At 35.7% G+C, this 13,847-nt stretch overlaps 1 protein-coding gene across 1 annotated transcript in view; it reads right to left on the bottom strand.

Annotated features, from left to right (window-relative positions):
• Positions 1 to 13,847, bottom strand: part of LOC134844964 (piezo-type mechanosensitive ion channel component 1-like) — a 133,655-nt gene that overhangs the window by 43,684 nt on the left and 76,124 nt on the right. Inside the window, exons 18-27 of the mRNA XM_063861791.1 lie at positions 8,779 to 8,955; positions 8,325 to 8,519; positions 7,881 to 8,081; positions 6,949 to 7,126; positions 6,491 to 6,610; positions 5,950 to 6,100; positions 5,292 to 5,480; positions 4,803 to 4,963; positions 640 to 793; positions 111 to 301 (exon numbers count right to left, since the gene is read on the bottom strand). Of these exons, the coding sequence (XP_063717861.1) occupies positions 111 to 301; positions 640 to 793; positions 4,803 to 4,963; positions 5,292 to 5,480; positions 5,950 to 6,100; positions 6,491 to 6,610; positions 6,949 to 7,126; positions 7,881 to 8,081; positions 8,325 to 8,519; positions 8,779 to 8,955 (1,717 nt within the window). The remainder of the gene's footprint in view (positions 1 to 110; positions 302 to 639; positions 794 to 4,802; positions 4,964 to 5,291; positions 5,481 to 5,949; positions 6,101 to 6,490; positions 6,611 to 6,948; positions 7,127 to 7,880; positions 8,082 to 8,324; positions 8,520 to 8,778; positions 8,956 to 13,847) is intronic.

Raw genomic sequence — 13,847 nt, 5'->3', positions numbered from 1 at the left:
TGCGAGGTGAGCTCTTGAAAGAGAGCAATATTTCAGTTAATGCTTTTAATTAAGCTTCACATTAGATCATTGATTGGTGAACTTAAAAGAGCTCAATATCATGAGCTGACCTTGGTTGTGTGTCTCTGGGACCCATTGCTGACTGGCTAGCTGTGACTGTACCCCACTGTGGCCGGCTGTGGTCCTTTGTCTGTGTCTAATTTTGGTCATGGACCTTCGGATCTTGTCCACAGTCTGCTGCTCCTCCTCATGGCGTCTCTTGATCTCTTTCCTCAGGTTAGAGTTGATTAGATATGCGCCCCTAGGACAAAAAATGTCTAGAAGTTTCCTACGAGCGATGGTTAAATAAACACTACACATCCTCTTATCCTTAAATTGTGAGACATGTAATTAAAGAAAATTCTGACCATGTTAGAAAATATAGTACACCATATAGTACACAAAACTTTGACACCTCGATGTCTTTGAAGATATGACTCAATCGACAATTATTTTGCTCCACAGAAAAAATTCGAAAAAAATGAAAATTACGATCTAATAGAGATTTGAACATCGTTACGAAATATCGTTCGAAACACTTTCAAAGTCGACACATTACATTATTCTGATTACTGTTTCTTCTTCATTAGAGCGACCAACCTGGATGCTTGTAGAGTCTGTTCTCTGAGCTCCAGATATACGTAGTGGAAGTAGCTGCTCTGGAATATTTTCCTCTGGGTCAGAATAGTGGCAAAACAGAAACAGTCCATAAATAGGCCAGCCGCATCTGTCGGCAATTCACACGTTCCCGTCTCTATAACAGAAAACATGTGTCTCAAAAAATTTTTATCTTTCTAGTTTTTATTTCATCTGTCGTTCTTAAATTTTTTAAATTACTCAACTTGTTTCTCTTTTTTTTTGGTATGTTTATGCGTTTGTGCACAAAAAGCAAGCTAAAGCCAAAACATAGCCTACGGGCAAGTACCAGGCTCAAAATCCGCTACTTAAGTGTTGCTACAAGCGCAACAAAAATTTGCACAACCGGCGCGACACAAGAAAAATTGTTTCGATCGGCGTGACATTAAAAAATTGTCGCGACTGGCGCGATCCAAAAAATTAACGAAAAGTGAACAACGCAAAGAAAATGCTACGTTCAAACCGGTGCAACTAAACATCATTATGGAGCAGCGAGACCAAAATTTAGCTTGTGTCATGTTTTTCGTGGCTGAGAAAAAACCGACACGACCCAAACTCTGCAAGTTTTGGCTTTCGCGGCTGAGATGAAACCAGGTCCTCTGAAGTGGAGCAAGTTAAGACTTTCGTGGCCGGAAAAAAATAGGCGCAACCGAACTTTACCAAAAACTAAAACTTTATCGTCTGAAAAAAATTCCTAATCGGCACAAATGAAACTCAGCAGGTCAAGGTTTTGCAGGTGAGAAAAAACATACGCGACCGCATTCCAGCAAGTTTTGCAGCTAGAAAAGATAGTACCAACTGGCGCGACCGAGATCAGCAAATTCAGGATTATCGCGACCCATAAAAATACTAGCTGATTTGAAAATATAATCACATATATTAATTTAGTCCTGGTAATTTTTATATTTCAAAAAGAAATGAAGTAATTTTAAAAAGAAATCAAAAGTCAAACCGCAAAAATCAAAACGGAGCGTGAAGAAATTTAAGTTTTTTTCAGAAAAAAAACACAAAAACAAATGATCTATAAAATAGTAGTCATTATACGTAATTACTCTTAATAAATTTAATCATTGTACATCATTATTTTCAAAAAGAGTTTCAAAAATATTAGACAAAAAATGTGGCGTTTTTTGAGCGATTTGAAAATCTTCGTCTGACTTGATAATAGCTAACCGCAAGCATAAACAAGAAGGGTTTATTAGTCAGTCACTGCGAAATTTTGTGCAAGTCTTGTGCTGCCTGATTTTTCTTTCTACCAAGTCGAACTACTCAAAACTGTTGCCCACTATTGCTTCTTAATTCGTTGTTCAAGATCAAGTGAAGCCTTTCTTTTCAACTCGGTTTCAGAAACTTTTTAGGGTTTGTATAATTGCAGAGTTCAAAAGACTTTAGCTCGACTACTCTAAGACTTCGACGCGACTAATTTAAGTCCTTGGCGCGACAAACCAAAAATTTTACGTATCATTGAGTGCGATTTTGGGTCTAAAAACAGTATCGGCACGATTTCGCAAGTCGGTACCAAGACCCGGTTGGAAAAGTTGATAAACTACACTAAGCCAAAAACGGAAGCTTATCGAAGCTTACACAAAGCTGCTTATGTCAATGCGAAGCCCAGAATGTTCGCAATGCCTTTAGCTTGTCTGAATTCAGTTTGAAAATTAACCTATTATCATGTCTAATGATAAGCATGCCCATGTAAAAAAGGCAATGACTCGCGAGCCATATCAATGTTTATGTGGCTTAGTTTGCAAATTTGAACAACCGAACGAATGTTAAACTAACTGATAAATTTCCGAATCGTAAAATTGTTTAAACAGATATTTGAAAAATCAGGCTTACTTTTTTTTGTTCTCTGAATGAACCCTTTTAAACCCTTACAAAAGGGGCACATTTTGCATGTAGTTACACAACGCATGGATCAATTAGCCTGCTCAATACAATTTCTGAGTCAGATTTATTCGGCGTCTTTGAGTTAACGGAACTTATTGGTTACAAAGTGGCGAAGCTCTATTAAATGAAAAGGGATAACCATCGAATTAGTAAGCTTTGCTACGTATAAGATTCGAAAAAGCAACCTCGAGGTGTAAAGTCTCAAGCACTGCCCCGCTTGGCCACGAACTCTTAACAACCGACAAACACTAGTCACGAATGAAGCAGCTACATAAGCCAATAAATTGCCGATGCGATGCAGCAAAATTGGCAACAAATACAAATACACACAATTTGGCATAAAATAATTTGGAATATAACAAACTGAAGGCATCCATGTTAACTTTGCATGTAATAAAGTTGAAAGCACAAAACCAAATTATGTATAAATTAAGTATTTGAAAAGTGTTGTTTGATATATTGAGATGGAAAATTTCTGAAAACGATAATTGTGCTGATGTTTGAAGCAAATTACTTTTTTTGATTTATTTGAACAATGAAAAATGCATCAACTGTGTTAACTTATAACTAATCGAATGACAAAGTGCATGCTATCAAAAAGCTGCAAAGGTGCCCTAACAGTGGCACCACTATTTGCTACGTAGGTTAGAAAAAAAAGTCGTACTATAACACTACCTCACTAAAATTCGTAACTGTAATAACAAAGTTTTTTTAAATCAAAAATAGGGTTTTTGTAACCCAGTGAAGATAGCTGGTTACTGTGCAGCATAGAATATTCAGACCATATTAATATAAAAATTTTTTTTATTGTTTTTGCTTATTTTTCTTTTTAATGTCGTGTTTCTGTCTTGCAAACTATTCAAACGCGTATCTTGTTAGTGAGTTAGGCATTATTGACAAAAATTGTCTTCACAAAAAGAGTCAAAAGCAAGAAACAAAAAAAAACATTCGTTTTTGGCAAAAAAACATTAAGATTTTGTAATTGCGCTACCTGAAGCTTCAAAACTATTTTTTTTTCTGCAGTATAAGGTGAATTTTGTGCTTTTTAAATGAAAAATTTAACGTGCTTGCTTGCTTTTCTCACTCGAAAATAGACTAAAGTTTCACAAATTTTGAACCGTTTTTTCAACACTTTTTTTGAGACTTTTTTAATGTGGTTAGAATCACGACTAAAAACTTTTATACATGATCTATCACTCAAACCATTCCAATGATTGTTTGTGGAACGTGATTTTGATTGGAAAAAGAATAAAAAAGAAACAGATACCCGAAGACAAAAATAACCTTCCCCCTTTGCAATGGTAGGAACAAAAACTATGAATGTATACCATATTAGATATTATTTATATTTTAGTACACCACCTCGATATTTATGAAAAAAAAAACTGGTATTTTTAGTTAGACCACCACTTAATGATAAAAGCAATGACTCTTTTTCAAAGTTCATTACATTAATTAACGCCTGGGGTGGATCTAGGATTGCTTGAGGGGATAGCGTATTTTGTTAAATTTTGTTTTAAGTCGATTATTTTGATTTTCCTGGCTCTTCCAAATCACTCCCAAGATCCTACTTTGACCAAGTTTTCGCTCAGTAAGCCATGCTTTGAAAGAACAGTCCATTAACTACCTCTCTCAAATTAGTATAAATTGACAAAGACGCTTTTGAAAAACTGAAGAGCAGTCAAAAAGCGTCTGCTCCCACCCCCTAAATCAGCAACTGATAAAAAAACATAGCCAAACGAAGAGTTTCAAAGAAAAAAATAAATGCCCTTTAAGCTCTTTGAATTTCTAGAACGATTTATGATTGGCGCTTTTTTGAGAATATTAATCCAACTTGAAAAAATTGGAACAACAGGTAAGGTTTTTATTTCGCTGAAAATCCAAAAATTAAATTCCACTTTTGAAACTAGAAATCGTTTAAGTTTTTTTTGCGATATTTCCTCGTTAGTTTTTCGAGAGTACTATTTACGTCACTTTCAGCAGATGAACTTCAACTGAAATCAAAAAAGGGATATATACCTAAGTGCATTCATTAGTGCATCAATATGTTTGAATGCACATCTGTAGTTATTAGAGACTTTTAAAACTTTTCCTGAAAAAAAAACAAAAAAAATCAGCAATACCCATATAAGAGTCTTCACTACGTTCATTACTCTCAAACACCTACTAACAAAAATCGACAAAACTGTTGTGAAACGCAACGTAAAAATAACATGAGTACATCTGAGCAAACTGACGTGCGTCGGCGGATATGGAGAAGTCTCTGATACAGACGATGGAGAATGCCTGCAGGATCCAGCAGTGTCCAAGGAGTTCATGGAAGTAGACACAACCCACAATGTGGAAGCAGTTCTTCAGCAGAATCACTACCAGATTGTACATCACTAACTTGTTCCAACTGCACGAAGAGAAAAAGCAGGTAGTAACATTACGTAACAAAACATAACCAAAAATGGCACATACCTAGATTTCAATTGCGACAAAAAGTATAAACATTTTTTATGATGCCTCTTTTTTGTTACCCATATAAACGTCTATTTATGTTACGTAAGAAGATCTTGATTGTAAATAGCAGCGGCTTAAGGTGATTTTCTAAAAGCGTATGATTCTAAAAAAAATCTTTTCAGTCTTTTTATGCTGCCCAAGAATATCTTTATTGTAATTGCAGCGGTTGAAGACAACAGCGGCTGAAGATTACTTTTAACATCGAATTGTTATCCACTTACGATCTCAGAAGAGTGGCTCTGGGCTTGATGAGGAGATCCTGTCCCTGCCAGAAGAACATGAAGGAGAAGCAGACATAGCCCAGACAGAGAATGGACACTCTGCTTGTGCCCGCCAAGAACACGATGGCATAGGTGAACCAGTAGAGGTAGTTGAACACCACCACTTTGATGTTGTCCAGAAGACTACTTCTACATACCAAAGAAAAAATATGAGAAACGTCTATTTCCATTGTATGTGTCGCAAAGAACAAAGAGAATACTAATTGTTCCCAAAAATCAAAAGGATTTCTTTATTACAGAGTAAATTCTTATTTTGTGCTGGACTACAATAGTCTCGCACAGGGGCGGATCTAGGATTTTCTCGAGGGAGGGGGGCGGATTTTCAAAAAATTTTCGAAAATTTTGTCGACCTTTTTTTTTAGGTCGACCGAATTGATTTTTCGAGCTCTCCCTAAGCACGGTTGAGTCCCTGTTTTGGCCAAATTTTCTGCGCCGCAAGCAAAATTTTGAAAAAAAACAGTCCGAAAAAGGCGTTTTTAGGCACTTTTTGGAAAATTCAGACCAAAAAATTGCGTTTTTTTTCGGCGCGTGCTCCCCCTCAAAAATTAGTATATATTGCAGAAAAGTCAAATTGCTGAGCAAGATAAAAAGTTCGCACCTGTTCATCATGAAGTCCGGCACCTGAGAGGCGTTCTCGTCCGAGTAGGTGTCTCTGTTCTCCCCTCCCTTTTCCATCGGATCTTCTACTCCCCTCTCCTGCTCAAACACCAGCCACTGCATCGACACTACCAGGAATTGGATGAAGTCACCTGAAGTTGTTCACACCATTCATTTAACCAGAAAAAGAAGGACCAACCATTTTTTGATATTCAGAAAAAAATATACCAAGAGTTCTATGTACTTTTTGACTTTTTGATATGAGGTTCAAAAGAGTTTCGCAGTCTAGACCATTGTAGTTCATAGTCAAAAACAAAAAGATAGTTGTTCGATGCCAACAATAAATTGAACTCGTTGCATAAAGAGAGGACAACGAATTACATAAAGGTATGAAGCAGAGTCAGAACAACGGTTTTTTGTAAGGAACTAGCTGAGTGGTTCCTTTTCTGGTCCATTTTTGACGGAAGTTCGAATCTAAAGTCATTTGGGCAAACAAGAAAAAAGTTAATATTGAGTATCAGTAGGAAGAAAGAGATACTGACCCATGAGGAACCACTTGTTGGGAGGGTCGACATAGTTGGGTAGAAAGAGCCAAACAGACATGTTGTACTTCATGTTGGTGTCGAACCAGGGGTACTTGTGGCACAACGAGGGCGGAAGACCTGAAAAAAAAACACAAACAGAATGAGTCATGGATACGAGCGTACAATCGCAAATACCAAATTGTTCATTTAACATAAATGAGTCATTTATATTGTTCGATTCTCGAACGATTTTCTGTTATTATAATTGGAACCCTAATTAAAGATCAGTATCATCGAAGGGTGGCGAGTGTGACCCTCAAATTTGGGTGCCAAGTTTATCCGTAGGGTTGTTTCGTGCTATCATACCAAGACTAACTTCAATCTTCACTGCTAGCAAATCAGATTTGTTTTGGCCAAAAAGAGTTTTTCGGCTAAGTGCAAGTTAGGCTAATCAGACACTGCCAATGTCTACTTGCCTAGACACATGAGGTACTGTGTGGGTAAGAGTATGGTGAGGGTGATGACGTAACAGGGCCATATATGGTGGATGATCCTTCTGGGCAGGAAGATGAGGAACAGCAGCCACAGCCAGTGCACTATGGACACAATATCCAGACGCATGCAGATGTTCACCACTGTGACCAAGAAGCACACCTACAATTGGCAAAATAAGTGTTAGTTAGACGATGAAAAGACAAAATGAGACAAACTCAGAGAAAACGTTTTTCTATACGAGATCTTGAAATTTATTGATTCACATAGATGCTGATCGGTATCATTTAGACCGAAGATCCAAAATAGTTGCGTTGAGTTTTCGATAAACATACACAAACAGTAGCAGGCTGAGGGGAGGGGGCGGGGTGACCGCTCTTTCCCTTCAATTCTGGTTGCCATATTTTTCCAAAGGGTCTCCCTTTGGTATAATTTTACGACCAACCTCAAAAATTTTTCTAGAGGCGCCTTTGGCGTCAATGTATACTAATTTCAAAGGAAGCGCACGCCGAAAAAACGCAATTCTTTATTCAATTTCAAAAAAACGCCTAAAAACGGCGTAAATTTTTTAAAATTTGCCTGCGGTGCAGAAAATTTTTGGTTAAATGAGGTTTTTATAGTAATTTTGGATAGCTCGGAAAATTAAATTGATCGACCTAAAAAAAAATCCGCAAAATTTTCAAAACTTTTCGAAAAACCGCCCCGCCTTAGAAAAAAATTCTGCGCACGCCACTGTACACAAAGCAATTTAAAACGAGAGAAAAAAGGTTAAAACATTTCGCAACTTGTTTATTCTAAAAATACTACTAGGTCGGATCTTATACAGTGCGGAAATGTATGAAAAGGGCGGAAGTTCCTTACTGGGTGAAATAAGGAGGACGGAGGAATTGTAAGACTCTAATTAGTAGTGTCTAACCTCTAGTCCGAACTTGTAGAATCCATAATTGATGAAGTACAAGGCCATGTGTCTGAGATCCCTGTCCGCCTCCCTCCTGCTCACCCCTCCGATCAGCACCCCCACAGGCAGTGTCTTCCCACCCTTGATCTTCTCCACAAACTTCTGGTGGTAATTCACAGTCGCATCCACCAGAATCATCAGCAGCAGAAGCACGTGGTCCTAGACAGCATCAAAGTTGAAATCTATTAAAACTATTTCAAGAGTGATTTAATTTAAACTTGAAGAAAAAATGAGAAGTTCATTTCGCGCGCAAAACAATATACATTTAATTAAATCATTTACGCGTTAAGGTATTGCATCAATATCAATAACAGACTTTTATTCTGATTTTAAAAAGAAAACGTTTGTGAGAAAGCAGAAATTTAGGTGTTGGCTTGATGTAAATTAATGAGCACCACCTACCCTGACATAATTGGAGAGTGATGTCTCAACGTGGGTTATTTTGTTCAGACCCGCCCACTGGGCACTGTCTGAGATGTTCTGGAATGGCTGACCCCAGCTGCCCCACAGAGCCTGGTTCAACGTCTGGTTAGAACTGTCTGATTCTAGATCTTCATCCACGCCCAAATCACCGGCCAACGTCACTAGAACTGCTGTCTGAAAATCACGCAGAGATGAATTTAAATTACGAGATTTGAGCAATCTAAATCTAAAATCTAGTGAATATTTGGTTGACAAACTGATGACAAAAAAACGTACAGAACGACTAACAATTTTCAAGAAAATTGAACATAGATAGTTAAATTCTCGGATGTTAAAAGCTTTGGCACTTTCCTGCTCTACTCGGCCCAATTTTAGACTGTACATCCAATTTTCAGATCTATTTAGGTCTAAATTGAGCATAATAATAACTAGCATTGTTGCACTTGGTCTGGAACATCTTCTCGTCGATGTAGCTGAGCTGGAATATCATTCTGGCTAGAACCATGAGTGAACATGACACTGCCATCAGAGAGGTCAGCACCCTCTTCAGTCTGGGATAGGGCAGACACAGCGAGATGTAGAGAACCAGGAGAAAGTTAGCTGCACATAGCTGGAAAAAAACAAAAGAGGTCGATTTTTATTACCACTTGCCCTTCAACCCCAGTGGAACCTGATCTAAACTATATTTTATGATTGGATAAATTAAATGTTTTACCAATGTAAAGTATTTAATATTAACCAATCATGATCCATCTAACTAACAACCCACTTATTTGTAAGTGCTGAAGTTACTTGTAATTTCAGCACCAGAGAGATTTGAATTTAACTTAGAAATTAGTTGGACTCTCCCGAGCACTTCAGCAACCGCAATAAACCAGTATACCCTAGATCTATTGAGCCTAGCAGAGACTAGTTAAACAACCTGAGACTAGATAGTATAAGAGTAAGATTAGGATCGGTATTAGACTAAGAAGTTGCACGAATCTATCCGGCCGAAAATAAGATAGCGTGACGAGCAGACGGTGTACCCTATCCGAAATTACTCTATGAGTTAACCACCTCGGTTCTAACTCATCTGGTGCGACCATAAGTCTCGAACAAGACCTTAATAGCTTAGAATTAACCAAAATAGATTAGAAATTAGACAAAAACATTTACAAAATGTTATACGACAATAATTTAATCGAAATGTCTCTACGACTCAATAGATCAGAGCCAATATTCCGAACCATAACAGAACTACCCGGAATTGGAAGAAGACCTCGAACCAGAGACAACATACGACAAAGTAGAAACTTGCCATATAGCTATATGATAGTTAGGCAAAAACCAGAACAAACTTTTATATTTAGAATACTACTAGCAATGAATTTAGATTTTCATTTGCAAACATAAAATCTTGAAGTTAATCTTCAAAATCATTTCAGGCGCTAAACAAAATTATTAATATACAATAACGATTGATAAAAAGATCTCAGATCGTTTTCCTAAAACTCTGCAGTAATATACAAAACATGTTTGAAAAATATTTATTGAAAAATCAAAATAAAAATTAGTAGCATGACAATAAATGGTTAGTAATCATAAATCATCCTGTTGTTCCAGCTCCATCATCTAAAACATAACAGCAATCATAAACCCACTAATATCATCAAAACACTAAATCTTTCCTTTACACACATTTAAAATTTTATTAAAACCTAAATTCACTTAATTTTAAAACCAGATCATCAAGGCTTATCCTTGGATCTTAAATCATTTTCTATTTAATTAAATTTAAAACTTGATCATCAAGGCCTATCCTTGGATCAAAAAGAACAACTTTGTTCTCCCCCACCCACTTAACTAGTGTCTAACGACCTCAAACGTCGATTCACTATCCAACCCTTTCTAAAAACCCAGGACTAATAGAAATTTTTGAACAAAACTAATCATTCAAATTAGGATAAACAGTGAAGAACTTCGGTTATTCATCCTTCACTTGATCCCCCCTCTTACCAGACCCAGGATAAATCTTAAACTTAGTAAGTTTAAAATAGTATCTAACGAACTACTCGCGTTCTAATTATACCTGAACCTTGTGGATCGATTTACTATTCTCCAACCCTGAACACAATCACTACCCCTAAGTAAGATTAAGTAAGTTAACACCTTAACTTATACTAGCCACGAGAAAGTAAAAAATCATTCTTCGGAATCGATATACTTTTCTCTCCAACCCTGAACAAATAGACCCAGGTTAAGCTAACCAAAAAATCGTAAGAACTAACAGTTTAGGAAAATAGAAATCATTTAACAACCCTTTGCATCCGTCATTCTAAACCTTATGTCATTTAAAAACCTAGGAAATAAACAAACAATCGTTTTACACAATTGTGAAATAGATAACAAAAAATACGACCTTGTAATCACACCTCATACACAAACAGTTGGATACATTAGAACAAAACGACAAACATTAAAAAGAAAAATAATAACGAAACAAAGACAAATAACACGAAAAAGATTTTCAAAAAATCGAAACGCATTTTCAGAATCAGAAACCAACAGTTTAGACGAACTTTACAAACTAAAAGAATCAATAGATAAAAATTGCCCAATACACGATCAATTATATTTCTCTGACTCAGAAACAACTTCAAATTCATCACAAAGAGGAAAAAGAAGAATAAAAAAACAGTACAAACACAAACCAGTACATTTATACAATTGGAATCAACCAATTCGACACATTAATAATTACATATTAACAGTCATCGAACGAAAAAATGAGCTCAACGCACACTCCAGGTGAAGAAACTCCAGATGATGATGAAATCTTTCCTTTTATAGTAGATGCAGATACTGATAGAGGACAACACATATTTTGTCAAAATTTACTCGTAAATTTATTTGAACCCGGAATTAGTCCATGTAAAACAGAGTTCCCCGATATAAAAATCAAAAGACAAATCATAGACCACTACTTAAAAGATATATGCAACATAACACAACAGTATGGAATCTACTCCATAGAATTCACCTCACCAAACCATAATAATAGAAAATATACAATTCAAACAGACGATCTTGATTTAGAATTTTCAAAAGTTTTTTCAGAATATATAAAAAGCATCCAATATCATAACTCACAAAGAGCAAACTCCATATTCACCAATGAAGTTTTCGCAATAATATATAGTTATATTTCAATATTAGAAAACGAAATCCCAATAACAAATGTCTCACCGACAGAAACATCTAAACATTTAAGAGTACGACATGAAATCACACTACTCTCAAGTTATTTAAACATCATTAAAGAAAATTTCACGAAAGACGACGTTTCACAACATACAAAACACGATCTACAAAAAATTTTGGCATGGTTCATAATAGATTATTTCACACACAATATTGATTTAATTGCACAAGCAAGAAAAAATTTTAGACCCCAAAACTCGAACGATGATACCGCTATCACAGAACAATCAGATTATGTTTGGGACCCCGAATGGTCTCATCCAGCATTTATAAGCTTCCCACAATCAATCTCAAGTCAAGCAATAAGTACGATATCTTACATAAGAGATTATGTAAAAGTAATACCATTAACCATTGATGCAACACCATTAAACTATAATACATTTTTGCCCGATACACAAAATAATAGTTTAAACTCTACAGTTATACACAATGAAAACCTCAATGGAACTAGGAATCTTACTCAACAAGATATCCAGACACCATCACACTTCATAAATGAAGAAATTGTACACACAACAACTACACAACAAAGTATTTCACCAATACGCCCAAATTTAACAACACCAAGAAATACAAATCCTTCACAAACACAGGTAACCTTACAATCAACCGTTAAATCTTCGGTTGCCCCTAAATATTCACATATGGATTACCAAACATACAGACCCATGACAATACCATCAAAAACACGCAAAACATTCACTAGAAACAACTTTACAGACCATAATTATAATTATACACATCCATCAAAAACATATAATCAACCACAAAGGAATTTTAACCAATATACAAGATCTCGAAATTGGGATAACCCAATGACCCAACCTAATTCAATAAATTTCCAAACAAATCCTCCACAGGATCACAGTGAAAATTACCCATTTTTTCAACAAAATAAAAATAAAAAACAGACATCTTATCAAATGGATTATTTATCCTCAGATGATGATTTCTTACAACCAGATATATTTGCACAAAATACTCAAGAATATCGTAGACAAGGAATACAGAGAACACGTACAAATCATAGAAATTTTTCTCCACAACCAATAGATGCACAACATCAACAACCAATTCAACAACAAAATTTAATTAATACACAATCTTTTCAACCAATTCAACAACAAAATCCAATGACTGCACACTCGTATCAAGCATCACAAATGCAAAATGAAATACCACTCCCATATTATCTCCAACAACATGAAATAACAAGAAACCAACTTTCGAATTTTTCTCAAATGCCAAATGCAGCAGAATCATTACAAATGACAATGAATCCATACCTTATGGGTGGATCATCAATAACATCAAACAAACCTTTAATGGTTTTCACAGGAACAGATCCTGAATACTCTGTAGAAGATTATTTAAATGCAGTAACAGCAAACCTGATTTTAAATATTGGACCTGAACCAATTAATACGCCACTACATCAAAACTGGATACATCGACGCACAGCGTTAATACAAACAACCTTAGATGGCGCAGCCCAAAAATGGTTTTCAGTACTACCTCTAGAAATAAAATCAAACTGGAAAAGGTTTACACAGGAATTCTCAAAAATGTTTGACTCCGAAAGAAACAAACAACAACAAAGAGTTTTATGTAATGAAATTCGCAGATTACCAAACGAAACCATCAAGCAAATAGCAGTACGAATCGAAACACTAGTTCGAAAAGCATATTCATTAAATACACATGACTATAAAAACACAAAGATGACAGAAATCTTAATGATGACCTTAACACCACAATTAAGGAAAATAGCAATAAAAAAGAGAGCATCCCATCCTTCTTCAATTCGAGAACCCGATTTAGATTTTCGAAAACTAGTAGACAAATTAGAACAAGCAGAAATCACGATGAAACTAGAAGAAACGGAAAATCTGAAATTACAATACGTTAACAGAATTGAAACGACTCCCACTAATATTAATAATATACAGGAATCAGAGACAGACCTCGTTGAAAAAATCACTGAAATACTCAATATTTATGAAAAGAACCCAAACTTTAAAGGCAAACCATCTTTCAAAAAATGGTGTAATTATTGCCGACGATACGGACATAGTATTTCCGAATGTAGACAAAAACAGCAAGACAATCAAAATAAACCTCAAAAATATAAAGAACCAAATAAATCATTCCATCAATACATGAAAAAAGATCAAAACCTACCGAACAAAACAGTCTACAGCAACAACAGTTCAGGAAAACCACTCCCGAACAATACAAATTATACAAGAAATCAAT

The sequence above is a fragment of the Symsagittifera roscoffensis genome, chromosome 4 (genome assembly GCF_963678635.1).
Source record: "Symsagittifera roscoffensis chromosome 4, txSymRosc1.1, whole genome shotgun sequence".
Taxonomy (NCBI): Eukaryota; Metazoa; Xenacoelomorpha; order Acoela; family Convolutidae; genus Symsagittifera; species Symsagittifera roscoffensis.
Note: the sequence above shows the minus strand (reverse complement) of the source record. Positions and strands in the feature narration are given on the sequence as shown.